The sequence below is a fragment of the Larus michahellis genome, chromosome 2 (genome assembly GCF_964199755.1).
Source record: "Larus michahellis chromosome 2, bLarMic1.1, whole genome shotgun sequence".
In the NCBI taxonomy this organism is placed as follows: Eukaryota; Metazoa; Chordata; class Aves; order Charadriiformes; family Laridae; genus Larus; species Larus michahellis.
Genome location: NC_133897.1, coordinates 29,315,832 through 29,341,329, shown reverse-complemented (window position 1 = coordinate 29,341,329; position 25,498 = coordinate 29,315,832). Strand labels below are relative to the sequence as shown.

The window sequence follows — 25,498 nt, the reverse complement described above, 5'->3', positions numbered from 1 at the left end:
CCGTCCCTAAAGAGACACAAGAGGGTTGGAAAAGGTACATTATAGAACAGCAGGAATAAACACTGGGCTGGGAAGGAAGTGAGGCAGTAGAAAAAATAAAGGAAGAGAGAAAGAAGTAAGAGAAATGTGTATGTGTTTGCATAAAGGAGAGAGGCAAAGCTACTTGATAGGATTCAATTTCTGTGATAGCCGTCACTGAATATATCAGAAGATGGTACAAACAGCCTTTGTTTTTTTGGGAGGAAAAAAAGGAAGAATATTCAAGCCAGCCATAACCTTATATCCTCACAGGGGTCAGAGAATTGCTCACATCTGCTGACTGTCAGTGGTTATGAAGTAAGCAGTTTTGACCATGGCTTACTCATTACAGCCAGGCTGGAGTTACGTGGCGTGTGAGCCAACAGGCTCAAGGCAGTAAAAGTTTTACAGGCTGAGCACTGAAAAACTTAAGGGGAAAATGTGGCATAAATATGACAGAAAGAGCAAATTTCATATTCTATTGAATAAAATCCACAAACAAGTCGTAGTACATGTCCACGACTTGCCTGTTTGGTAAATACAGTATTTGTATAATATCTTTTAGAAAAAAATCCTCTGTTGAGATTTAAAAAACAGCAGTAGTTAATTCAGTGTACCTAATAGTATCTTTTCTTACCTTATGTTTTTATATTGCTGTTATAGAAAAAACAAATGCAGCAATGCTCATTAGGAACTTTACTCTTTAAGACGACATTCTCCTTGACCCAGGACTATAGACATGGATTTCAAACCAGGAAGGAAAAGGCAGCCATCCGGCCCAAAGTACTGAGAGGATAAGGACGGGGCTAGAAATTGGGACGAAGCTGTATGGGCAGGTGAGAAGAAAAGCAGGAGGCTCCGGAGTCAGAGAAGGGAACAGAGGATGGAAGTAGAAGTTTGTCTGGGCCATATTTGTACCCCAAGCACAATGGCCGCATCCCCAGTGACTGGAGATACAAACAACACGACAGGTTATGTTTGGACTTCTAGATTAAGGATCTCTTTTCTATATTTAATCACAATTTCACCTCTCTGTATATTTAATTCTTTTCTCCTCCCAGGCAGCGAATTGCTAATTGCAGCTCTGCAACTCCATTTGCAAGTTTTCTGCAATGGTTTTTGTCAAGATCTTCTCTAAGGATGTAGCTTACCTGTCAGCCAGTGGCAGGAGTCTCTTGGTACAGTTTGAGTGAGCACATATAGCAGTCCACATCTCTGTCTTGAAAAACTGGACAGAAAGAGTATCAAAAAGTGTGAATAGTAACTTAAGGATGAGGGGAAATGACTTAAAAGAAGGTGTTTCTAGGTCTAGTTTGTCAAAGAGAAGATGGAGAATTGGTTTGACCGTGGTCTGTAAGTTGCTGAGGCTCCTCAGTCTGTTCATTAGGAGTTTATCGAGATTTATGGCTTGGAAGCTTAAGCTGCATGAATTCAAATGGTAACTAAGGCACATACTTAAATACTGACAGTTATTATTAGCAATAAAGAAAATACGTGTTTTTTTCCTGGATGTCACTTAGGTTAGGATTCATCACCCCTGATTTCAGACATCTGCTGTGTAGATATCTGGACTTAACTAGTCAAAAGCTCCCTTTAGAGTCTAGTGGAGAGAACTGGGCACTTTTAGGGTAACATGAACCAAACTCCAGAGTCAATTGTTTGTGTTGGCAAGTTCTCCATCCTCTGGAACAGATCATGGGGTAACAGTGTAGATGTCAGCATCTGAGCTAGGCACACCTAGCGTGTTTTGGGAGACACACCTTAGGGTAAGTGCGGGAGTAGTATTTTGTAATGTTAATCTACTGATTTGTTCTGGCCTTAAACTCTGTAGCCAAATACACGGCAACTGTCTAGGAATGCTTTCCTAGAAAACCTGCAGAGCTTCTCAAAGTTGGGTCAGGTATGAATGACCAAGGGGATGGGAATCCTGCTGTGCACAGGGACAAATTCTGGCAAAAACTGAGCCAAAATAGTGACTACAATTTTGAAGAATAGTATGGGATTTATAATGGCTCTCCTCAAAGAACCGCTGAAATGGGCCATGTCCTATAAGAACGTTTTGAAAATCACAGAATCAGAGAAAATATGGGATCCTTTTTTGTGCTTCCTGGAGTGTAAGACTTTGTTACCCACAAATACCTGAATGTTTCTAATAAAGTGGTTTTAACACACTGAAAAAAGTAAATTAAGTATAAATCTTTTTTATTTAAAATAGTATAAAAATTGTGGTCTTTTTAAAAATTAGTATTCAACTAAAACTAATGACGTCTGATAAGTTTTTAAAACTGTGAAAACTTAATCCAACACAAATATAATAAGCTTTCCCTATTACATGATTACTTAGTTTTCTAGGTGAATAAGGTTTTAAAATCTGTAATTGCTAATAGATTTAAAGTACAGAACATTATCATCCAACTGTAAAAGATTTTCAGGTTGTTCTGTTCCGTTGTGGTAGATGGTACTCTAATGTTAAAAATATATATGTGGATGTCTGTGTGTAGATAGTTTAAGTTCTAAGTAATGCAACTTTGCAAAGTTCCTTCAATATAGATTCTTTAAAAAGCTCCTATTTCTTTTTCTTTTCAAATTATAATTTATTCAGTGCCTCAGGGCAGTATGGCATGTTAGAGGCAGAAGTAAGAGCTGTCAGAGTATGATTACTTTTGTGATGAAAAAATAATTAACCCCCCAGTCGTTCTATAGCGTTATACAGCATCACAGGCACAGATGGGAACAGAACATAAAAACAGTTCTTTTATTTCTATTAATTTCATGGACTTGAGAAATTCTGCTCTATTATCCGGTGCATGGTACGCGCTAATTTTGAGCTGTGCATTGTATCAAAGGTATCAAGGCTATCACGTGTCGGTGTAAAGTGTCCATGTAAAATTTAGTTCTGTCATATAATCCTTTCCCTGCCTGGTACCCAAGTATTTTCCTGCCTATAGCATCTCTATTAGCCCTTCCTGAGGGGGACAGAAGGAACAGGGAGAGAGAAGTTTAAAATCCTACTGCTTTACCCCTGAGAAATCGGAAAAAAATAAAAAGGAAAAAAAAAAAAAAAAACAAAACACAAAGCTTGGAATTTTAAGTAGAAGAGCTCAATTTTACCTTCACACCAGTCAGGATGTGTTTGTATTTTTATTATAAATCAGTATAAGCAGGAAAAAAACCCCACCTTCAAGCCCTTCAGACTCTCCAGATTCTCAGATCAGGAGCACAGCTGGAGGCTGAAGTTTGCTTGAATGTGTTGTCTCCAGACACCCGGTGTCTCTGAGGCTTTTTTAGCTGGTAGGTGTTGCAATAGAAAAGTTTGTAGTGGACCTGCATGCGTGTTCACGTGCACATGTGTACAGTGCAGTGGAGGTTTAAGAGAAACTGTACCACACAAATCACAAATGGTGCAGGCTGTTCACGGTTGTATTTACAAGACGGGGATGTTTAGCTGTTTAATTTTGCAAAACAGAACAAGTGGCTGCTATAATGTCATAATGCTCTGGTGGGGTAGACTCCATTATCCCAGGGGCAAGAGTCACTCACCCCTATAGATCCCCAGTAAGGGCTTGTTTTCCCAGCGCAATCCTAATTTAAGACCCCTGTCCTTCAAACGCTTTGGCTTGTGCATAAGTATTCCTTAACTCTGGGGCAGACCTGTAATTTATTCAGTGCTTTTTGGTGTCAAGGACAATGGGACCCGGTCTCATTGAAACCTTCATTTTAACAGATGTTAAATAATAATGAGCAATACTATTGAAATCAAAGGGAATAGTCACATATTCAACTGAAAATGTGAATTATCATCAGAAGCTATTGTTCTTGTGTGTGAATTAAAACTATTACAGCTGTTATTTGTCCCCCATTCTGATTGCAGAGGTAGATGAAAAATTCTGGTTTTGACCAAACTCATTTTTTGAGAAGGAAAACTTAAGTGTGAGAATGATTCTGTCATGCGAATTCAAATAGGATTGTGAAAATAGCTACAGTGTAGCAGGTTTGAGTGACAAAGTTTGCATGAAAACTGCCGCATTTGTGGGAATAACACTTCAGTTATAACGTGACTTTTTACTAGTTCTTTTCCCTAGACTGCTTCATCATAATGTAAGGAGGGCAAAACACGTGTTAAAATCATGGTGATTTGATTATTCTGACTAGAAACAAAAACGTTGTCATTAAAGGAAAAAAAACTTTTTACCAGCATATGATGACTTTATGGTCATTCTGTTTGTAGTCAACTGATGTTTCAGATCGAGTTGTTTGGCGGAGAAACGTGATTGTTCTTGGTCCTAGTAAATACAATGCAATGCTGCTACTGCTACACTAATCCATATTAAGCTGCATTTCTCTATATTATGTTATGGAGTGGTATAGCATCACTTCTGCCTTCTTTTTTTTTTTTCTCTCTTTTCTTTTTCTTCTTTGCTGTACATTAGCATTCTTCCTCTATTGCTTACGTTCAGTTCCAGGACTGTCATGAACATGCTGCAGCCTCCAGTGAGAAATCTGAACAAGTGAATTAGATGCTTCAATTAAATCTAAAATCTCAGGGTAGTTATGGCAAGTAATTTGCTAGTAGATATTTGCAATTATTTCATTGTATTACATTGTAGATCACTGTGTTTCAGTTGAATATTTATTTTGTTTCTCACCATGAGTGTTTCAACCACTAGAAAAATGGTCTTTGGTGCCTGAAAAGTCTTTGTGCTGTGTTGTATTTTGTGATTGACTTGCCTTGATCAAGTCTGTTCATAACAAGAGTTTTCTACCATTTTAGGGTAACCAGAAAGTTGTGCCAGTTTCCTTTCTCTCTTACAGTGCAACGAGCTTAATATATGTTTAATTCAGCTTTCAATTATCTATTGTCTTTCCACATGAATTTGCAGATACATTTAAACTACCTCAACACAAGATATGTATATTTTTGACAGCCGTTTCAAAGTGTTATTTGCTTGTGCTGCTGCTGCAGCGACTGGGAATCTGAGTCACGGGTAGCAGCTCCACTCTGCTGGTCTTGCACAGGAAAAGAAGAAAAAGGCAGCCTGTATGGCAGGCATACCTGCGTTTTTTCCTCTCTTAACACAGACATAACTCCTCTTTCAAAACTGGCGTATTGGTTGTTCTTTTGTGGCAGAAAGGCAGACAATACTTTCGTTGCGTTCCAGAGTGAGACAGGTAGACGTGCAACGGTAATTCCTTTATATGAATTGCAATACGACTGCAAATGTGCTTAATCAAGCTTAATAGGATGAGGTGAATGGGGATGTATGCACAAGTGCAGACAATCATAATTAAGTCCAAAATGGCAAATTTAAGAAAGTTATCATTGGAACTCATTATGCACTTCAGGTTATCTAAATTCATACCTCAAGAATAGTGCCATTTCTTGAACAAATCTGATGTACATCTGCTCAGCTTCAGACCTAAGAGGAGTTATTTGAATCTATTATACTGTCCAAGGCATTTCTCACTTTATAAATTTCATCTCCTAAAATCAGTTTTTATCAGTGTTTCTCATCAGATCATAAATGGAGATTTTAATAAACAGGGCTGAAGCAGGCAAACAGAAGTATGCTACCTCTTCTTCTTTAACCATTGTTCTTACGCGTTATTCCTACAAGTTGATGGGGCAGAGATTAGTGAATGCAATAAATACTATTCCAACCCAAGGGAACAGTTGAGTCAAAGTATAGTCTGCAAAATGTGGAACATACTAAAGCACACAAAATCAGATTTAGTACTGTGTAAGACATTGTAAGTCCTTACATTGTACGTGGAAAACTTTAGTTACAGGCATTATTTTGTAGAAAACATTACCTTTTATGTTCTCTGACTACCCAGCATCAATCTTGAATTTAAAAAAAAAGTAAAGAAAAAAAAAATCAGTAAGTGCTTATATATGCTCGTGTAAAAGTGTAATGGGTGTTCCTTGTCATAACACCACTCAAGCTATGAAGTTATTACAGTTTTGTGGGAACTGGGAATCTAGTTCCTTATACTTTCTGTGCTATATGCAGAAATGCTGTAAGATACGCTGTACGCTAAATACTTTGTGCTCAAACTACGGCCTACTACAGTTTGCGTTTAATTTTATGCAGTATACGATCAGGTATGCCAGAAGGTGCTATGCTTACTTAATGCAGAGATTCGTACTGATTCCATCTGCTGATAGAGTTTACCCAGACCCCCAACGGGAAGGTTTGCTATATTCCAGACATTCTTCCCTCTTGGTTTACTTACCCCCCTCCTTCCAGCCTATACCCGCGCTGTGCATGCTTTTCAGATCGAGTAAGTGAGAGGCTGGGTGACAAATTAGACTGGAAGCATCTGTTACTGCTTCTATGTTGGAAATGCTGAGACAAAAATACACTGTACGTAAAGTGAGTTAGTACATTTATCCGAACTAAGTTCATTTTGGAGATGATGCTTCACTATCTGAATTCTCCCTGAAATTGGGTTACTACCGAAGATAAATTTTGCATTTTATGATAGACTAAAAGAAACTAATAACACAGTAGAGGACATAAGGATTCCTTGAAAATACATGACAAATCTGTATTGCAGTAACTGAACATACTGAGTGGGCGTTTTTAACTGGGTCTGAACACTGTTTTTTTAATGTTAGCACTCTTGAAAACGGCAACTTTTCTGTTTGAATATAGGTTTAGAAACCTGTATCAGCAAATATTTGCCCTGACAATCAAGCATACCAGAATCTTGACTTTCAAGCCCCCAGGATTTAGAATTTTAACATTTATTTATTTACTTACTTATTTTAGTCATTTAAAATTATTTCAGTTTTATCTGTTATCTTATGGTTTATCAAGCTATTGATTTAATAATATATTGCTTTCCAAATTTATGTTTTCTTATGTGCTCTCTTTAAAGAATTCTTCTCCACAAATATTGTACCTGATGTTTCCATTGGGAAATTAAAAGCAGGTTGCTCCAGGTTGTTACTTAGAAAAAGATGAAGACTAATAACCTTTTTTATGTCAGTAGTATCATAAGATTTTTTTGTACAGCATAAACCTCACAACTAAGACCTACAGTTTCAGATGCTTAGGAGATTTTTCATCGTAAAATGTCCAAGTTGCATTTGGATCGTGCAGTTCTCTTAGTCAATAAAATCCTGATGCTTTTCAGACCAGGATTTTGAAGAAATTTTGTATGTTCAGCTTTAATGAAGTTAAATATATGAATAAAAATTTGCTGGACCTAGACCACAATGAGGTCCTGTTTCTCATGTCTTAGAGAGTAATTGCAGAGAAAGGAGAAGATTAGTATGTATTACATCAGCTTTCCCTTGAGTAGAAAACCAAAGGTTCATTCTGATAACTTGTGTGGTATTAAGTAGATTATGCTTTGTAAGCACTAAGGTTTTATACCTAATTCCTGAAGCCACAAGTAATCTTAAAAGATGTCTAATAGTAATTTTAATTGAAAATGCATTTATTGGCACTCATAAAAGGCAAAGGTCATGCTGATGTAGTATGCGGTGTTCTTTCTCGGCTCTCCTGCATGGCTACTGCAAAATGGAGAGTACTTCTGCTCAATAAACTTTCAGTATATCAAAAAACCCTAAAAGAATCCTTAATTTAATATTTCTTCTAGTATTGTATCATCTCTGTTTGGCAAGACAAATGTGTGGCATTTGGTAACACAGCACTACATTAAGTATTTTGAATCATCTGCATGGGCATGTCAAATATACAGATTTGTATTCCACGTTGTGTTGTGGATCACCTCTTTATGAATGCTCTAGCTTTTAAGAGGAACACTAATTACATGTTAAATTAAGATAAACGCTGACATTTCTTGCTAAATGTCCCCGAAGACTGTATGTGGGAAGACTGCAACTGGAAACGACAGGGTTTTGTTTTCTGGATTTTTTGTTTTCTCTTAAGGAGTTGGAGACGTGAGGTAGACCCGAATCCCAGTCTGTTGTATGAAGTCCTTATGCAGACTTACAGTTGTAGAAATTAATAATTACATTTGCTAGTACATTTTTTTTCCCTGTGGCCCACCATCCCCGATGCAGTATTTCTGTTCCTCGGAACTAACATTTTTGCACACATGGAGTGTCAGTCTACAGAGCGACAGCCGTTCTTACGGTGCTTTCACTAGTGCTATGATATTCTGACTAGGAAAGGGATGCTGAGCTCAGCTGCATCGTTGTAAAATACAGTTTTATATTTGACACGTTTCCACTGACATTAGTTGAATTTCTCTGGATTTCCATGGCTGTAACTGGGATCACAATCTGATCTCAAGTCTCACTAGGTTTTTCAAAGCCCTACAGCATCTCTTACTTAAATACCTTCCTGTTGTAGTAATTCTTGCTGGCAAAAGATGTAGGTAATCTCATGTTTGGATTTCAGGTAGAACCTCCTTTTTTGCACAGGCCCATGATTTTCTTTGCAAGTGTGCTTTTTAGACCAATGTTGTAAATCTGTTCTCTTGATCACTTGAACTTAATGGAGGACAAACATGTTTTATCCAGCACTGGATAAAGCTTCCATGCGGCTTCTGCCACTGCTCCTGTCTTCCTCCATTGCTACCTAATTTTGGAGGTCCGTAAGCTCTTTATCCACCTGCTGTTTTGACTAGACAATTGTGCATGGGATGGGACTTCTCCGGGCATGGATCGCATGGTGCCTTGATTGGGCTTCAACAGGCTAAAAGAAGTAGTGTAAGGCCCTTGAGGATCCCAAACTAAGAGGCAGTCTCGGACCATGCCTGTGTAGTTCCAACTGGGTAAGGCTTTTCATAAAATGTTGTCCTTTGTAGGGGGATACCTTGGTAGTAGCTGCTCCTTGCTTTTTATATCACAGCTGAGCATTTGTCATGCTTGCCTAAGGAGTGGAAGCCATGGGAGCAATTTCCTCCTTCCTGAGGGGGTTCAAATCTGTCTCCACCTCACCAAAATATTTCCTAAGTACCCAAGAACTCTCCTACCTCCAGACAACCCTCTTTGGTTTGAAGCTTTTTAATATGCCGAAACAAAGCAAGTCATCAGTAAGGTGCTGTATTGCAGTAGTTAGAGCGCTGGATCAGGTCAGGAGAAGTTTGGGATGTAGTTTTCACCAGAGCTCAGTATTTATTCATTGATTGTTTGGTGTAATATGTAGTTATCCTGGAAGGCTTCCCCTTCAGGATGAATACACTAACCACAAAGCTATTTTTATAAAGGTAGAGTATCACCAATGTTTCTTTATTGGAAAAAAAAAAGAGGCAAAGACGTCATCTTTTTCTACAATTAAAATCTCCCCTGTGAGATGCTGCATTTATCAGCAATTTTGAATTATGGTAGTTCATTCATTATGAACATATCAAAGCTATGATATGCGCTACCTATTATATTACTTAAGCACAGCTGAACTGATCACTGAAAAAAAAAGCTGCCACGCATCCAGCAACCCCAGAGAGTGCGACAATTCGTGCGAGTAGGTGATCTGATGAATTTGTGATGCAGATCTTTTGCTGGTTTTCTGCCTTGTTGAAAGTCTCATATACTGTAAGCAAGCTTGGGAAAATAATATTAGAAATGTCGTAACCCTAACATTTCAGGTTGTGTTATGAGGTATGTGTCTGTCCTTACTGCACAAGGAGCACAGGCACTTGCTGCGAGGTTCTGTATTCACTTCTGAAGATCAGGAGCGTACAAGTTCATCATATCTAGTTTGATTGAGTCTGCATATTCTGAACAAAATCAGTTTACTCTCTGAGTTAGGCAAGTAAAGGAAAGGAAATGTATTTAATTTGCATTCAGTGGGGGTTTTTTCCACTGTGAAGGTTTTTTTGGGTAAACATTTTATTGTAACTGTGAAAGAGTTATAGGAAGAGCATCATGTTTTGTGATTTGATTGTTTCCTGTTTCCTCAGAAGAAAGCTAAATTTTGTATACAAATGTTCTTATAAAGAAACTCGTTTTGTCAATATAGTATTCGGGTATTCTACAAAGATGTCATAAAAATGGGGGATCCTGGGTACAAAACACCGACATCAACTTTCTACCCTGATACTTGGTCATGAAAATACCAGTATTATTGTCAAACGTGCAGCGTCTGTAACACACAGTATCTTGTATATACTTAACAGATGGCAGAAGAATAATTTGAAAAACTAAAACCCTTTGAAATTGAAATTGTTTGCCCCTAAGAAAGGGGGCCTTGATATTTTTCTTATAGCAATAGACAGGAAAAGCACTCCGTTTTAGAAGGGAAACTTTAACGAGCAAATTTTTTGTAGCAGTTCAAAGTTATTGAAGTGCTATATTGTCAACAAGAGTTGCAGGTCAACTTTAAAGTTTGACAGTGTAATTTGTCTCCTACTGTAGGTACATAGAGACATCTCTGCATGTGCGCCTGTATATTATGCAGTAAACTTTTCATTCCAAACTTGTTGGTCAGGCTTTGAATTGGTATTTTTGTAGAGATACCAAAAGGAATATGTTTTCCAGTTATTATCTTCTCAGTATATATTTAATATATTAATATTGAATATATTAGAAAAAGTAGTAACATAGAAGATAGTAAGAGACATATTTTAGCATATATCAGCCTGACATTTCTTAATTTCAATGGGATTGATGCTATAATAAAGTTGTATATAAATTTTAATCGACTTCGTTCAGTTGTCTAATTTCCCTGAAAGTTGTATTAGTTTGCTCTTTCATGAAAAATGGAGAAAAAATGGAGAAAAAAAATCACTACATAAACAATTGTCCCTTTATTTGAAGGTTCAAGCTCAAGTGCGACATGCAAAACTCAACTTTGACAAACTGAAGACTGATGTCTGTCAAAAAGTGGATCTTTTGGGAGCGAGCAGATGCAACCTCCTTTCTCATGTGTTAACAACATATCAGGTATCCAAAGAAAACACTGACCTCCAAAAGAAAGATTTCCTGTTAATGTCTGGTTTGTTAAGAGGTTACCATGGCAACATTCAACTGTAAGAATATGTAACTAGTACTGGAGGGGAGATGTGAAATTTGCACTGAAAGCAGATTGGTGTTAAAGCTAACATTGCATTGAAATTCTATCCTACCTTACAGACAACACTTCTTCATTTTTGGGAAAAAACTTCACACACGATGGCAGCTATCCATGAAAGTTTCAAAGGTTATCAGCCATATGAATTCACTATGTTAAAGGTAAGGAATATATAGATATGTTTGTTTGCACTGTAATAACAAATAAGAAATCATACAAGTATGTAGAAAGCACACATTCATATTTTGTTTGTATATTGTCTGACAATTTTATCCCTGTGCTGTCTTTTCATTGAAATACAGGTTTTCTGTTTAATGTACTTCTGGCTAGTAGGATCAAAAACTGCATGTAGAATGCAGTGACTAAGGAATATTTCAAAGGAAGACATTATTCAGGGCTGCACTTAAGTATATGTTTAAGTGCTAACTGGGACTGTGTTTGGTTATTCCTAAAGAATCATAAAATCAAGCAGGATTAGGAATATATGTTGCTCTCCAAAATCCCACAAATAAATTAATACTATTTTGCTTTTGCATCTGTTTTTAAAAACTGACACTCTTTAAGAACACCTTATTGGACTGAATATGAGTACGTGGATGCCAAGAGTTCCCACACTTGTACTCAGACTTTTTAACCCTTAACTGCTCTGGGAAATTGGGAAATACTGTTTTGCTTGACTAGCGGTATTTGCTGATCCTTTGTAATCTTTAAATATGGAATATGTGCAATATCTGACTGAAGTCCGAGTTCAGAGTTTCGCCAGGCGTCTAAAAACAATCATTCAGCACCGTGTATTTTCCTGGTCATGCCTGCCCCTGCATAAGAAGTTGCTTTGCCCATTGCAGTTCGAGGATCGCTGCAGCAATGGGAAAACTGAAAAAAATTGTTAACTTTCCAGTTATCCCCATAGATGTCTTTGTTATTTTGTAGTCTGTAGTTGTTTTGTGCAACATAATAGGTACATGATTGCCTGGTCCTATTTGCATGCGAGAAAAATAACATTTGTCTGAAGGTCTGACAGAAGGGTTACCATTGGGAGGAAAGTGAGGAATGAACAGCTTGTGGCAAAGCCACTGTTCGCCTGGAGAGACAACCCAGTTTGTAAACAATTACAAGTCATAGCCTCAATCCGTGAAATGGTTGTGCATATGACACATAGAAGTGGAAGTTGGGCTGCATTATGCTATATAGCCTGTGGTTATCACAGAGCTCCGGGAAAAGAGGCACCTGAAGGTATAAGGTTTAATTCACCCCAGACTACCAAACTTGTCCCTACGTGACTATGCTATATTTAAAGTTTTTTCCAGAGTGTGGGTTGGGAGGGAGCAGTTTCTGAACTTTGAAGTGCAAAAAGAGCTCGTGGAGACTGTTACTCCTGCAGCTTGAAACATGACAACAGACCAAACAAATGAACAAACTTCAAGCTCAATCTCTCCCAACCGAGGACAAAAATAAAAGGAGGCTCATAAACTGTTTCATCTTACTCAGCCTCTGAAGAATCCTGTCTTGCAGAAGTCCTCATTTGCTATGAAGTTAATATAACTCTAAGCTGCTTTCTCGCATAGTCCTCGTCATGGAAGATGGGTTTTAGCCAGAGCTTATGTCCAGATTTCAGCAGGAGACAGTTGGGCATAGATATCTTGACATTGATAATAATTGCCTACAGGCTCACCAATTAAACTCCAAACCAGAAAAGAAAGTCCCCTTTATTTCCTGGCCATTGCCTCCCATTGCAGCAATGTCTGGTTCACAGCCTGGGTTTATCACGGCCAGGGTCCTGCTCAGGAGCGAGAACCGTGCTGGTGGGCTGTTCTCATAACTTCCTGATGTTAGAAGGTTTCTGAGGAATTCTTTCTCTTTGCTTTGATACAAACTGATTTCAGTCTAATTTGTGTAGGTAGCCTATATTGTTGCTGGGTATTTATTCTTTATTCTCTTTTATCTCTAAAAATGTGATTATTTGAACAAGACATGTGATGTTTCAAAATGTACAGTAACATTTGGACACCTTGGAGAGAAACTTGTAAGAAAATGCACCTGTTCTGGAGTGTGAAGTACCCTTGTGATGGAGGATGAGAGAGATTTGGGGATGCTTGTTTTCTTTTGAACTTCCTCTTGTGAAAGATGTCAGTATAATCTAAATTTGAAATTAAGTTGGGAATCTATGATGAAGAAATACAATCTCTATTGAGTCCACACATGTGTAACAAGCACTCCCTTGAAGAGAAAAGTAACTGTAAAAATTGTTGTGAATATTGTAGTGTGTTTAGGATGCAGCCTAACTTCGTTATGAGAATCTTAACCATTTTTATTGCTGGTCTTCTGCACTGAAAGGATGTGATTTCCTGTTTTTGCAGTGATATGTATGCTGAGAAATGGTGCTAATCAGGAGGTAGTTTATACAACAGAATTTCATGGAAGTCTGTGCTTTCAGAAAACAGCTGCTTGGGAATAAGACTGCCGCTGCCTTTTAGTATCAGTCCTTTATTTCTTTCGGTGTCTAGAGTGTGGGATTATTTTCTGTACCAAAGTGAAGTCTCCTCCATGCACTCTTTTCCCCCAGTTAGTAGTTTGGGTTTGTTTATATTAAGCGATTGCTAAGGAAAATCTGGTGGTTGCATCAGGTGAGATTCTGTTGCCTACGAGAATAGATGTCTGCTGCTACTTCAGATGGCTTCTTAGCGCAAGTCAGCTCACCTCTACTTGTCATTTCTGAAGGGTGTGGGACTCCCATGAGTCCCGTGTCTCCTCTGCTAGACCTGAGTGTGGAATAACAATAGATGTTTATGGTTAGGGAACTGATCCCTACCACCCATATCATATGTTCATGCCAGAGTAACTATATATTAAGAGGGAGCTGCAAGCTAGTTCTACATGGAGATTACATGGTATTATTTTTTTATGAAGTATAATAAATGGCTGTAGCTGATCTAGGTGAAGCCTAGTTTCTGATGGAGAAACTTTTGGTCTAAAAATGTACCCAATGAAGATGCCATGTCTGCTGTTGACTTTATGCATGAAAAATATACAATAAGAATATATAATTGCTTAAAACGTACATAAAATATTTCAATGTGCCCATTTCTGCATTTAATTGGGAGTTAACCCCTCTTAGAATATTTTTCCCTGTCATATCTTAAGAGGGATCTTTTCTAAAAGAAAATTTTGAATTGGTGCTTGCAAATCGTTTTGTCTTCTATGATTCCAGTTCTGATAGTAGCAGCTTAATTTTGCTCATACAAGTGATCCTGCTGAATTAAACTAAGCATACGTGTATGTAGGATTAGCATTTTACTTTGAAACAAGAATTTAAAGAAACTTAATATTTGTCTTAGATGTAGATTGTCTTACTGAAAAATTAGAAGGTGCTACGTACTGGAAAATTACTATTTGTATTTTGCAGCGTGAATATATTAATGTACCAGGTTTACCTCAGGAAAGAGGCTTTTAAACGCCTCTCAGGATTGTTTCTGGAAAGAAAACATTGTCTTTAGAGATGTTTGCCAAAGTCCCTTAATGAAAAGCAGCCCATTTGTTTTCTTTGCTTCAGGGTATATGCTGAGAGTAGTATAATTGTGCTATTGCAGCTGTACTTCCTAACTGCAAGTTTTATGCTTGATGAAAGATGATTATTAATGTGCTAACAACTCTGTATCGTGATGTAAAAGTATCCGTTACTGTATCCATTGCCGTAATATTAAAGATGATGGGCTGCTGTTTTGGTAAAGCCTTTAAGGTTTCATTATCTTGAAATTACCGTATATCAAATGAATTCAAATTTATTTCAGGGGCTACTTTTCATGAATGATACCTTTTTCTAATTTCTGTCTCTGTTTATTTGCCTTAGTTACTTAATGAATATTTAGTTGCATTTTTTACATTTTAATGCTATAATACCAAACTTCCTGAAGAGTTTGTATGAGCCTAGAAATAATAATAGCCCTGGTAAGGGAGTTAAAAGGCATAAATCTCCGTGCATCTGTTTATTTCGTGCAAAGTGGAACGCTGTTGCCCATGCTCCTTCCACGATTTGGAGAACTCTGTCCAAACAGGTTCTACAACACTGTTGCCTTCTGCTGACCTCTGATGTGGTCTGGTATCCTTTCTTGTTTCTGTTTGTAGCACCGTGACTTTACTCATAGGCAAGATTGCCTATAATTTTATATCTCTAGGGGTTTTTTTGGTTGGTTTCTTTAGGGTTGTGGGATTTGGTTTTGGTTTTGTCTTTTTTTTTTTTTTTTTTTAATGAATCTCCGTGAGAAAATTCTGAGACTACCTGCTTTTCCTCTTCCCTTTCAGCTCTCCCTCCAAATGAAACATATCCAAGTTCTTGTCTCCTTAGTGGTGTTGCATTTCTCCATATGTGTTGTGACATCCTAGGATGTATCCCTTGCTCTTGGAGCTGCCCTTAACTGTATTGCTTTGATTCTTTCTCAGTCAAGAGGAAGCACATAAGTTGTCCAAGGCACTTGGGGGGAGCTGTGGGCAAGCTGAGCACCTTGTCAACACTCTGGTGATTTAACTGCAGAGGACAGGTTTTGTGTGCCATCCAGATGATCTTGGCTTGACTTGAATGCAGCCCAGATGTAGGTGAAGGAATTGTCTAAGTGAGTATCAGTCAGGCTAGGAACGGTGCCTGAGCTGGAACCAGAGTTAACTCTGCCGCGCAGGAACCCCTTGTTGGTTCGGATATTTAGTCTGAGTGCTGGGAGCAAACCGAGTATCACCGGGTGACTTTTGGTTGTAGAGCCAGACGAGACAGGCAGAGTGAACGACTGTGAACTTGCTCTATTAGTGTGTACAATCTTACCCTGATTTTTATAGTAAAAGAGAAACAATGAAGCTAGGGAGAAAGCTTTCTAAACAGGAGAGGAATCCTACCTTCAGTCACTTGTGCAGCTTGCAACAAAGTCCACATGAGTCCACATGAGCAACCAGCCGAGTGCTAGAAGTTACACATTTCCCTGCTCTGAGCCAACGAAGTCTGTGATGCTTCATACGCCCAACTGAAGTGTGCTTGCTTTTGTCTGAACTCACTATGTATCTTTATAGCCTTGTTTAATCACTACACTTTCTAGACGATGGGACTTCTTCCCTTCTTCTGATATAACCTGAAACAATTAATGGAATGAGTTTCATTTCTACATGTGCTGACAAGAGGGATCACATTACCATGGATTCTTGTTTAGAGAACACTTTACAGTGGCTTTTTAACATTCTGCTTTATTTCATACCCATTCTGTAGATTATTTTTTTTAATCTTTTTAAAAAGATGCCTCAGTTTGTAGTGTACATCAGGATGTGGAGTAGAGAGAGGCAGGAGAGAGGAAAATAATTTCACTATTTGCTATCAGAATTGGAGGGAATAACGTCTTAAATTAAATTGCTAAATTGAATTATTGCATTAAAATACAGCTGGTGATTTTTAACAATGTTTATCATAATCTCCATTGAAACTGAAGCTATATTTCAGAGCTATATTTGTTTTTCTAATACAGGAAATAGTAAGTGCCATTATTATCAAGCTATTTCCTTCCCAACGTACTTGTGAACTCCATTTCTATATGCTGTTTCCGTGGTTTGATCACAGTCCTTTAAATATGGATTTCCTGAAACACTCATAAAGGAAGCGTAATAGAATATAATTCCTTAAAGAAGAATGCTGCTTTCTTTGTATTTTTCTTGGTGAATCGTAGAATTGTGTAGGTTGGAAGGGACTGTGAAGATGCAGAAGATTTTACTTCTGGTAATTCTCTTTGACTTGTATACTCAGGCAGTACTTAAAACAGTTCTGTTTGTTGTTCAAAACCATGACATCCTTCTTGGGGCAGGCTCTGTGCTGCTATACTTAGTGGCAGGCAGAGCACCACAACTATTGCACCGTCACCTTCCGATTATGGTAAACTGTGTGCCCTACTATGAAGGTGTCCAAGATGATTCAAGTGCCCAAAGCAGTACGGTCCCTGTAATGCAAAGCTCTTTTGTCTTTGTCTGCACTGCACTTTTGTGCAAGTATAGTGCATATTCTTACGGTTTTGAACCCTAATCCAGGGCCTCTTGGAGTAAATAGAGTAATTCCCATCGATTTTAATAGTACAAGAAGTGCGATCTAATCAACTCAACACAGGGTACAAATGCAGTTAAGAGGTAGCATATTAATTCATAGGTGATGTAGCTGAGGTGGCTAGTGTCCATTACTCAAAATACAAGAAGTACACTTAAAACTGTTTCCAGTCAGCACAGTTACAGTTTTTTTAAAAAGTGGCAACCACAGAATAAGGTAAATCTCTTTAATGCCTCTATTTATTATTACTGCTTTTGTGATCCCTCATCTTTTGATGCATGATGTCTGCAGTGCTCTAGGTGCTTATGAGAAATTAATTTGTGGTATTAGATAGAAGAACTAACTTACTGAGAGGGAAAAAATATGCAACTGCAGAATACGACAGGTCCACCAGTTTGGTTTCTAAAACACTGAAGTGTACATTTCCTCATACAGACAAGCTCTGAGCCAAGCAGAAACTGGAAAGCCCCTTCTGGGGACTCCTCTGTCCTGGTTACCAGGGCAGTGCGAACAAGACCTGCGACATGCCTGGGAATTCTTTTCTTTTAAGAGATGGCCTGGGGACTCTAACTTTTATTCAATAGATGAGATGGTCTTAGCAGCCGTGGTTTTTTTCTTTGTTTTACTATTCCAATGAAACATACTACCATTTAGTTAAAACTCCAGATGCAAAGCCACTACATTTTTGCGTTCGTTACGTTTTGTACAGAAGGGGGCTTATTTGTTTTAGCCTCAGCTATTTGGAGTACAGAGGGAGAAGGTGGGTGAGATGCACTACTACAAATATCAGTGAGGCACAAATAAACGTAATTACAAGTGGCCAGGACTAGTCACATGAAACATGGGGATTTTTTTCAGAAACTGTGTTGTACTTTGGAAAGAAGAACATGTTTTCACTTTCACAGTAAAACCATTTGATAGACCCAAATGTTCACATTGCTAACATCTGCGATTATTTAATTACTATCTTCAGTTATTTAATTTTTCGTGCAGAAACCCTAATTAATGCATAACAGGGACAACCAGTAGTATATTTATCACTTCTGCAATCTCAAAGAGTCAGTCTATAATGCTTTACGTGTTGGCTTGTTCACATATCCAAATTTTGGTTATAAAAATGCTGACCATGAAACTGTACGTTGTTATGTTATAGCTTTCAAATTGCAAAGGGACAGTAGGGTTTCATAATATCAGCCCTGGCCTCTATCTGACTAATCATCCAAGATTTTAACCCTCGTTTTCAGATTCAGGATACAAGTAGTATCTTCCCACTACACTGCAGTTGCTGAGGTTGTGTCAGGAAAAAAACAGAATGAAGAAGTAAAGAAGCAGTATATGAGCAACAAACAGATGTAAAGAATGATTTTTTTTCTCATCTTTTTAAAAAAAAAAGGGCAAAAATGGAGGAAAAATAAAAAAAGGCAAACACCCCAAAATGGCAAAGAAACATGGTTTTAGAAATATCAGAAACAGAACATGAGTGTAGAAGTAGCCAAGAGTCACCTTCGTATATAAAGTGTGTTCATGCGACTCAGTTTGAATGAGTATCTTCTAACATTTTTTTATTTTGCTTGTTTGAGTCAGATACAGTTTTGATACAGCTCAAAAACATTCTTACTTAATTTATGTAGGTTCTATAGGCTGGTTTGGCCTTAAGTGACACATTTTTGCTTCCCTGATTCTATTTTACTTTCTTCTTTTCTTTTATATTATGGTTATGATCTAGAGCTTACAAGATCCTGTGAATAAATTGACAGAAAAAGCAGAAAAGGAGGACCTGCAGATTGAAAGCACCAGATCAGTACAAGATCATCAGAGTCAGTAAGTCACATGGCCTATATATTAAAATAATAAGTATTTTTGTCTATAATCTGCTTTCTGGTTGCTAAAGTCACCAAATATTTGTAAATGGAAACATAAACACAGCTAGTCTGATCATACTAGCTAATAGTAAGCTTAATACAAGAATTCCTGAAAAGTTGTAATGTGTACATGAAAACTAATAAAGCTCTTAATTTCACCATAAAGTTTAAAAAGAACCATAAAACCTTTATATGTTTTTCATCTTTCCTAGCCTTCTTTTTCAGCTTTTGCCTTATTTTTTCTTTAGTAAAAGAAATGGTAAACAACTACACATGGGAGAAGATGTATGAGCATTGTATTTCTCCCTTCAGCAGCATCTCCTTTCACCTGGGAATAGGATATGGATTCCCGATTGCTTTGAGCAGCGATTAGTTTTTGTAATGTATACAGCATCGGTTAGTAATCCAATGAAGCAGTAGATACTTAGTAAAAAGTACATCTAAGTGAGCTGATGCTATCGAGGTTTGAGTTACCTGTAGCTCTGAGGTGAGAGAGACTTATGAATGGGCTGCTATGGGGAGAGGAGAACAGGAGAGCGAGATGTGATCCCTCCCCAACGGGACCATCAGGATTCAGTTGCGAGGAGATGCCACGTTGATATAATCCTGCTGCCACCTGTTGTTTTGACTATCCCTAGTTAAATGAAGCACCCAGCAAAGGATCAGTTGTCAAAAAGCAGAGAACAGCTTGGCTGGTAATTAGTGGATTTTGCTTGGCTATTTATAATAACGGATTTTTAAAGAGTCCAGTTTTCCAGTCCTTTTACTTGTTTAGATTCAGAACCACTGACCAGAACCAGTTTATAAATTGGCCAGGTTTGGTGCTAAACAGATTAGAAAGGACTTGGCCGAGTACCATTTGGCAGGTGGTTGTCTCCACAGCCCTTCCTTGAATCTGCTGCATCTCATGTGACAATAATAAAAGATTTCATAAACCATCGTTTTCCTCAATATTGCATATAGAATTCTAGAATGAGTGCATGATTTATGCAAGATGTGTGCATTGGCACCTACCGGCAAACGCATCAGGTGCATTGTCATGTTAGTATTTGATTTTATTTATGGATTACCTTTTTCCTTCTCTGTCATAAAACTGAGGGGAAAAAATCCATCACCATTTTCTGTCTAAAACAAACCATAAACAAACTTTTAGGATTCTAAAAGAATTACGCAAAACAAAGCTTTTAAAATCCTCAAGAACTTTCCATTCACAGTAAACATTCATTATACCAGAATTTGGCCTGAATCTAATTTTCCTCTGCTCCCCAGAAGCCTATCCTCAAGAGCAGGGGCAGTGGCTCCTCTTGTCCTCTCACTACAGGATAGGAGGAATGTGCCCACACAGTCCCCTTCACCACCACATCAGCCTGGTGGCTGCTTCATCCCCTGCTGGTTTGAACGTTTTTTACACAAAATAACAGTGGTTAGAAAGAATATATTCTTCACTGAAGAAATTACCTTTGTATAAGAATTTCCTGTAAATCACAGCTTTTTTTCTGTCAGTTTTTTTTTTTTATCAACAGTGCTGATTTGGTTTTTTAGAAATCAGGTGAAGTGGGACAAAACTCACCTGACGATTTTTAATTAGTTGTTCTTAAAAAGAGAAGTGCAAAGCAGGTTTGGGGTTGGGTCTTGTTGGGTTTTTTTGAAACAGTTGTATCTCCTTGGTAATTATGAAAGAGCAAATCTGGAAAGCAGAATACACTGTACTTTTCATTACAGCGATTTAGTTAGATTAAAAATGGAAGGGTGGTAGGTTTTGGTAGTTGGACTTCAATCTGATTTTGGTTTTCAATAGGCTTCAGCCAATGAAACAATAAAATTTAACAACAGAGCAGCATATACAGCAAATGCAAGAGTCCACGTGAATTGCCATTTATTTGTTATTGATATGATTCTGTAATGATGTGACCAAAAAGAGAAAAATGTATTATTATTCTATAACCTTAGAATGATTTTCTCATTTTTTTTTCTTATTCTTTCAAATTAAGGTTGATTTCGTTAGATGAGGAGAGCCATACCAAGGAATCAGACTATTCAGGTATTTTATTTCATGTTCTCATAACTTCATAAATGCTGTAATTTTTTTTTTTTCATTTTTGTTCATTTCATATATGTTCAATTCAGCCAGCAAATCCCTACAAATGCATAAATCTTGAAGCCAGGAAGATCTGTTAAACCTAGTCTCTTATATATTATATCCCACTGCATTTCATTCAGTCACTCTAAGATAGGTCAAATATCTTGTCTTCCAAAGCATAATTCTTACATTGGCCACGTCCTCAAGGAAAGGACCTACAGATTAACAGGCATTGAGACAAGGAAAGTATGCCACTTAGCTTGCTAGTTTGTTCCAGTGATTAAACAGGTACTCTGCTAAAAACTTGATGAATTCAGTGGAACCTCTGCCTAAAAGCTAGGCGAAGTCACACCCAGCTGCTGCCAGTGACCTGATGGATTCTTATTACCCAGTGACATGGCCAGGCTCTAATTGGAGGCGCACAGTGAAAGAATGGGAAGCAACGGACACAAGTGAGAGGAAGGGAAATTCTGATTACATACTAGGAAAGAAAGTGTTCATGGTGAGGGTGGCAAAGTGCTGGAAAAAGTGCCCAGAGGAACTGTGGAATCTTCATCCATGGACATCTTCAAGACTTGACAGGACACATCCCTGGGAAACCTGATGTAACTTCATAGCTGGCTCTACTCTGGCAAGGGGCTTGGACAAGATAACCCCCAGAGGTCCTTCCAGCCTAAATAATGCCATGGCTTATAGTATACCTTTTTCTACTAAATCAATGGAGAATCCCTTTAATATGTAGTCTTTTATCCCGCATGAAGGTTCTTTAAAAGGTACTACATTAAAATCAAGACACCTTTCACATCTTCATTTCAATAGACTAATCATATTGATGCCTTGAAGATATCTTCTCTAGTCCTTTATTTTTTAAGTTTTTGTTTCCATTCCACTTTCCAACATCCCTTTTAAAATGTGAAATATGTAACTATAAAGACATTTCTGATGTTGGTCTCACCTATCGTGTTTCTAGAAAGTCAGATCACATTTCTGTTTCTATATCCAAGAAGGATATCTCATTTTGCTGCAACATCAAGCTAGAAGTTTGAATTTTAATTTGTTGTTTATCAAGACTTGGTTTCTTTTGGTCACAGCTTTCCAGGACTTATTCTTCCTTTCTGCAGCATGGCTTATATTCTTTATTCCTAGGGATATAACTTCTAAATTAGTGGTATTAAATTCTCCCAGCTGTGACTACAGAAACTGAATGACTGGCCTGAACGACCACCTCTAATAGTCTGTTAGTTGTTTGCACGTTTTTTTCAAGAGTGATTCTGTGTTTGCTTCCAGATGACTGCTAAAGCCATTGAATAGCGATGGATATAACACTAAACCTTGCAGATCTAAACTAGAAACACTTCTACTTTGCAATTATTTCTCTTAACAACTGTTTTCAGACATCTGTTAGTTGTCAGATCCTTAATCCATTCAATATGTTCATTATAGATATTATGCAGTGCTAACTTTTTAGCTGGAAGGCTAAAGTCAGTGCAAAGTCAAGTTCTTTCTAAACAAGTATCTTTACCAAAGAAAGCTCATAGTTTTGTCAAAGAATGAAATTAATCGGATATTTTTAACTAGGTCTGCTTTCCATGAAAAAAGCTTTTATTATAGGAGCATTTATTATGCTCGTATGCTTTTCTGAATCCCTTACTGAGTGGCATTCAGTTAATGTTTTGCCTAGGAGTACTGCTGAGCTACCAGCCCATAGTTACCTGCAATTACTTGAGTCACCCTGTTAATTATTGTTGTTGTTTGGGTGGGTTTTGTAATGATGACACAATATTAGGACTTTTCCAGTGTTTTGAAGTTTCACCCATTTTGCAATTATCTCTTTGACAATATATTTTAATATTCTTGGATACAAAATCTGACTTATATTTTCTTAGCAGATGTTTTCTAGGATCTCAGAATCTGAGTTACTTATGGGCTGTAAAATATTTCACCATCGTCCATAATATAAATACCTCATTTTGTCTCTTTCTCCATTGCCCTTTAAAAGGAACTGAAGTATTTTGGAATACTTCTGCCTGCTCTGATAAATTTTTCCATTTCCATACACTAGTGGGTCTGTGCCATTGCTAAGATTTTTTTTTTTTCCTTAAGGTACTCCGTACAGACTAAAGTAATACAGATGTAGTGCTACTAGTGATGGAGCCATGTTTCTTCTAGCTTTCCTCATCAGCTACCTCTACTTTATAACTTCCAATTTTTTATCATTTGCTCTGGATTTTCCTTTAAGATACTATGGGTGTTTTTAAGATTGGCTCCATCATGTTTACCACTGAACCAAGGCAGGCTTTCAGCAAAAATTGTACTTTTTTCATTACAGAATTGTGGCCATCCATATCCCATCTTTCATGAACTTCTCTTTCTTATTTTTTTTCCCTTGCCAGTCAATTTAGTGTTGGGTTTTTCCCCCCTTGCTTTGTGCATTGCCTTTGTATGGAAGCATCGTGTATATTCATCCATGCATGTCTATGCCTCTCCTATCTATATAGAGGGTAATCAGATGTGATCGTGGGTCCTTAAATGACCAGCTGATTCCAGTGCTGGTGGCACATTTCCAGGCTGTTGTGCTAGTCAAAGTCTTGTTAAAATAATATGATTAAACCAGTAAGCAAGTTGTTCTGTTTCATTTAGTTCTGAACACACCTTGAAGCTTTGCCTGAAAGGGCTTGGCTGTCAATTTTTATTCCTCTATAGAGAATTTTTTGTCTCCTTTCCCAGCCTCAAACTTGAGGCTTCCAGCAGATCTACCATCCAATTCCGGCAATACTTCATTTGCCCTTAGAGCTACAGACTTTGTTGTGTAGGAGCTAGATTTCCTCAACAGTTAATGGGGAGAGAAAGGCATGTTCAGCAGGCAGCTCATCCCTCCTGTTTTGCTACGTGTCTTAAATGCGATTAATCACCTGAGGGAGGTGTCTTTCTCTTCACTGATAGATGGAATCTAGATGATTGTTTTGACTCCATATCTAACCTAAAAAACTTGGTCAGAACTTAAGGTAGTTACAGTTTGGGGCATGGTGGTGTTTTTTCACTTCTGATAGTCTATAATCCTCAGCTATACATTTTCCCTCCCTCAGCTATACATTTTCCCTCCTATTGGTCCTAGCCCATTTATTTCCCTGCAGAAGAGGAGATGGTGTTATTATCCTGACCTGGGGTGCTTTGGAGGAAGATTCCTTTTCCCCAGTCCCAAACTTGGTGTCATGAGGAAGAACACGTTGCCAAGGAAGGTGATTTAGGGAGTGATGAGATCCTTTTAGGAGTGATGAGAGCACTTTTGTGCTCTCTACTGGCCTGTTTAAATACAAATGTCTAAAAGAAGTGTCTGTTTCTGGAGCACAGCAGAGACCTGCCTGATTCTTGCAGTTGCCTCAGTTGGGTGCACTCAGCCTGGAGATGGGCTAGTGTGGAAGGCAGTGATTTAAAGGAAGGTCCCCCTCAGGTTATTATTTGGAAATTTGCCTCGCTTCTTAGAAATAGGTCTTACATCTCGAGACTTTCATCCATTGTGGCCAGGTCCATTTTAAACATGCATACCAACAACCATTGCATGTTGATCTTACAGTGACATTGTTTATAAGCGTGGTCTTGTGCCAAGTGCAATTTGACATGTTTATGGATCTTGATTGCAGCTGACAATGGCAAGGATGTCATATCCACGTTACAAGGAAATTGTAACCACAAGCAGAACTCAGGTGAAGAAACTTAAGAAAACTACCTTTAGATGCATACGTACTGATTGTCAGTGTACTGCAGATCTTCCTTTGTTGGTTTTCTTTTTTCTTTTTTCTTTTTTTTCTTTTTGTTGTTTTTTTTTTTTTTTGCTTTTAGGTGCCATAGATGACTTATTAGACCTGCAACCTGAAGAAAATGGTATGAAACATTTGTGCATGTCTGTTTCATCTGCTTTTCAATTACAAGCACCAAGTATAATTTTAATCTTAGATGTTAATTTTTCATAATCTGAAATGTTGATGTATTTATGAATGAAATTATTCAGCTGCAGTATTTAAACGGTGTTAAAGGAAACTCAACTTCATCTACATGCAGAGGCACTGTTCCTAATATTATAATACGAACTAAACCTTGCTCGGGATAAAACGCATTGTAATAGGTGATTCCAAATTAGGTATACTAGACTATATTGCCTTTGCCCCAGGGAAGCAGGTCCCACTGTAAACCTCACCCCTCCTATAACATTTCACAAACTTTTCTTTTTGGTTCTTTAGTTGTTGTATCACAACCCTTGGCAATATGCTAGTAACCGCAAGATTTTGTATCAGGAATTTACCTATCAGAAACAAATGAATTAGTCCTCTTGAAAAAAATAAAAGAACTGGTGACTTCTTTCAGCCAGATAGTTAATTAAATCTGCTGTGCTGTTCTCATATACGCATGAGAAAGCAATCTTTCATCCCAGGCTCTACTGCTATCCTTATGCTTTTGTTAGATCAGTGCCAGCTCAAGGGGATGTGCT

The 25,498-nt window shown here is 37.8% G+C and overlaps 1 protein-coding gene across 4 annotated transcripts in view; it reads left to right on the top strand.

Annotated features, from left to right (window-relative positions):
* The window catches only part of ICA1 (islet cell autoantigen 1), a 72,786-nt gene that overhangs the window by 35,723 nt on the left and 11,565 nt on the right, over window positions 1-25,498 (top strand). Inside the window, exons 8-13 of one of the 4 annotated variants that reach the window (XM_074574754.1) lie at window positions 10,754-10,879; window positions 11,069-11,167; window positions 18,797-18,891; window positions 20,924-20,973; window positions 24,654-24,716; window positions 24,853-24,894. In XM_074574754.1, the coding sequence (XP_074430855.1) occupies window positions 10,754-10,879; window positions 11,069-11,167; window positions 18,797-18,891; window positions 20,924-20,973; window positions 24,654-24,716; window positions 24,853-24,894 (475 nt within the window). The remainder of the gene's footprint in view (window positions 1-10,753; window positions 10,880-11,068; window positions 11,168-18,796; window positions 18,892-20,923; window positions 20,974-24,653; window positions 24,717-24,852; window positions 24,895-25,498) is intronic. The other 3 variants (XM_074574751.1, XM_074574752.1, XM_074574753.1) reach the window with 3 other exon arrangements.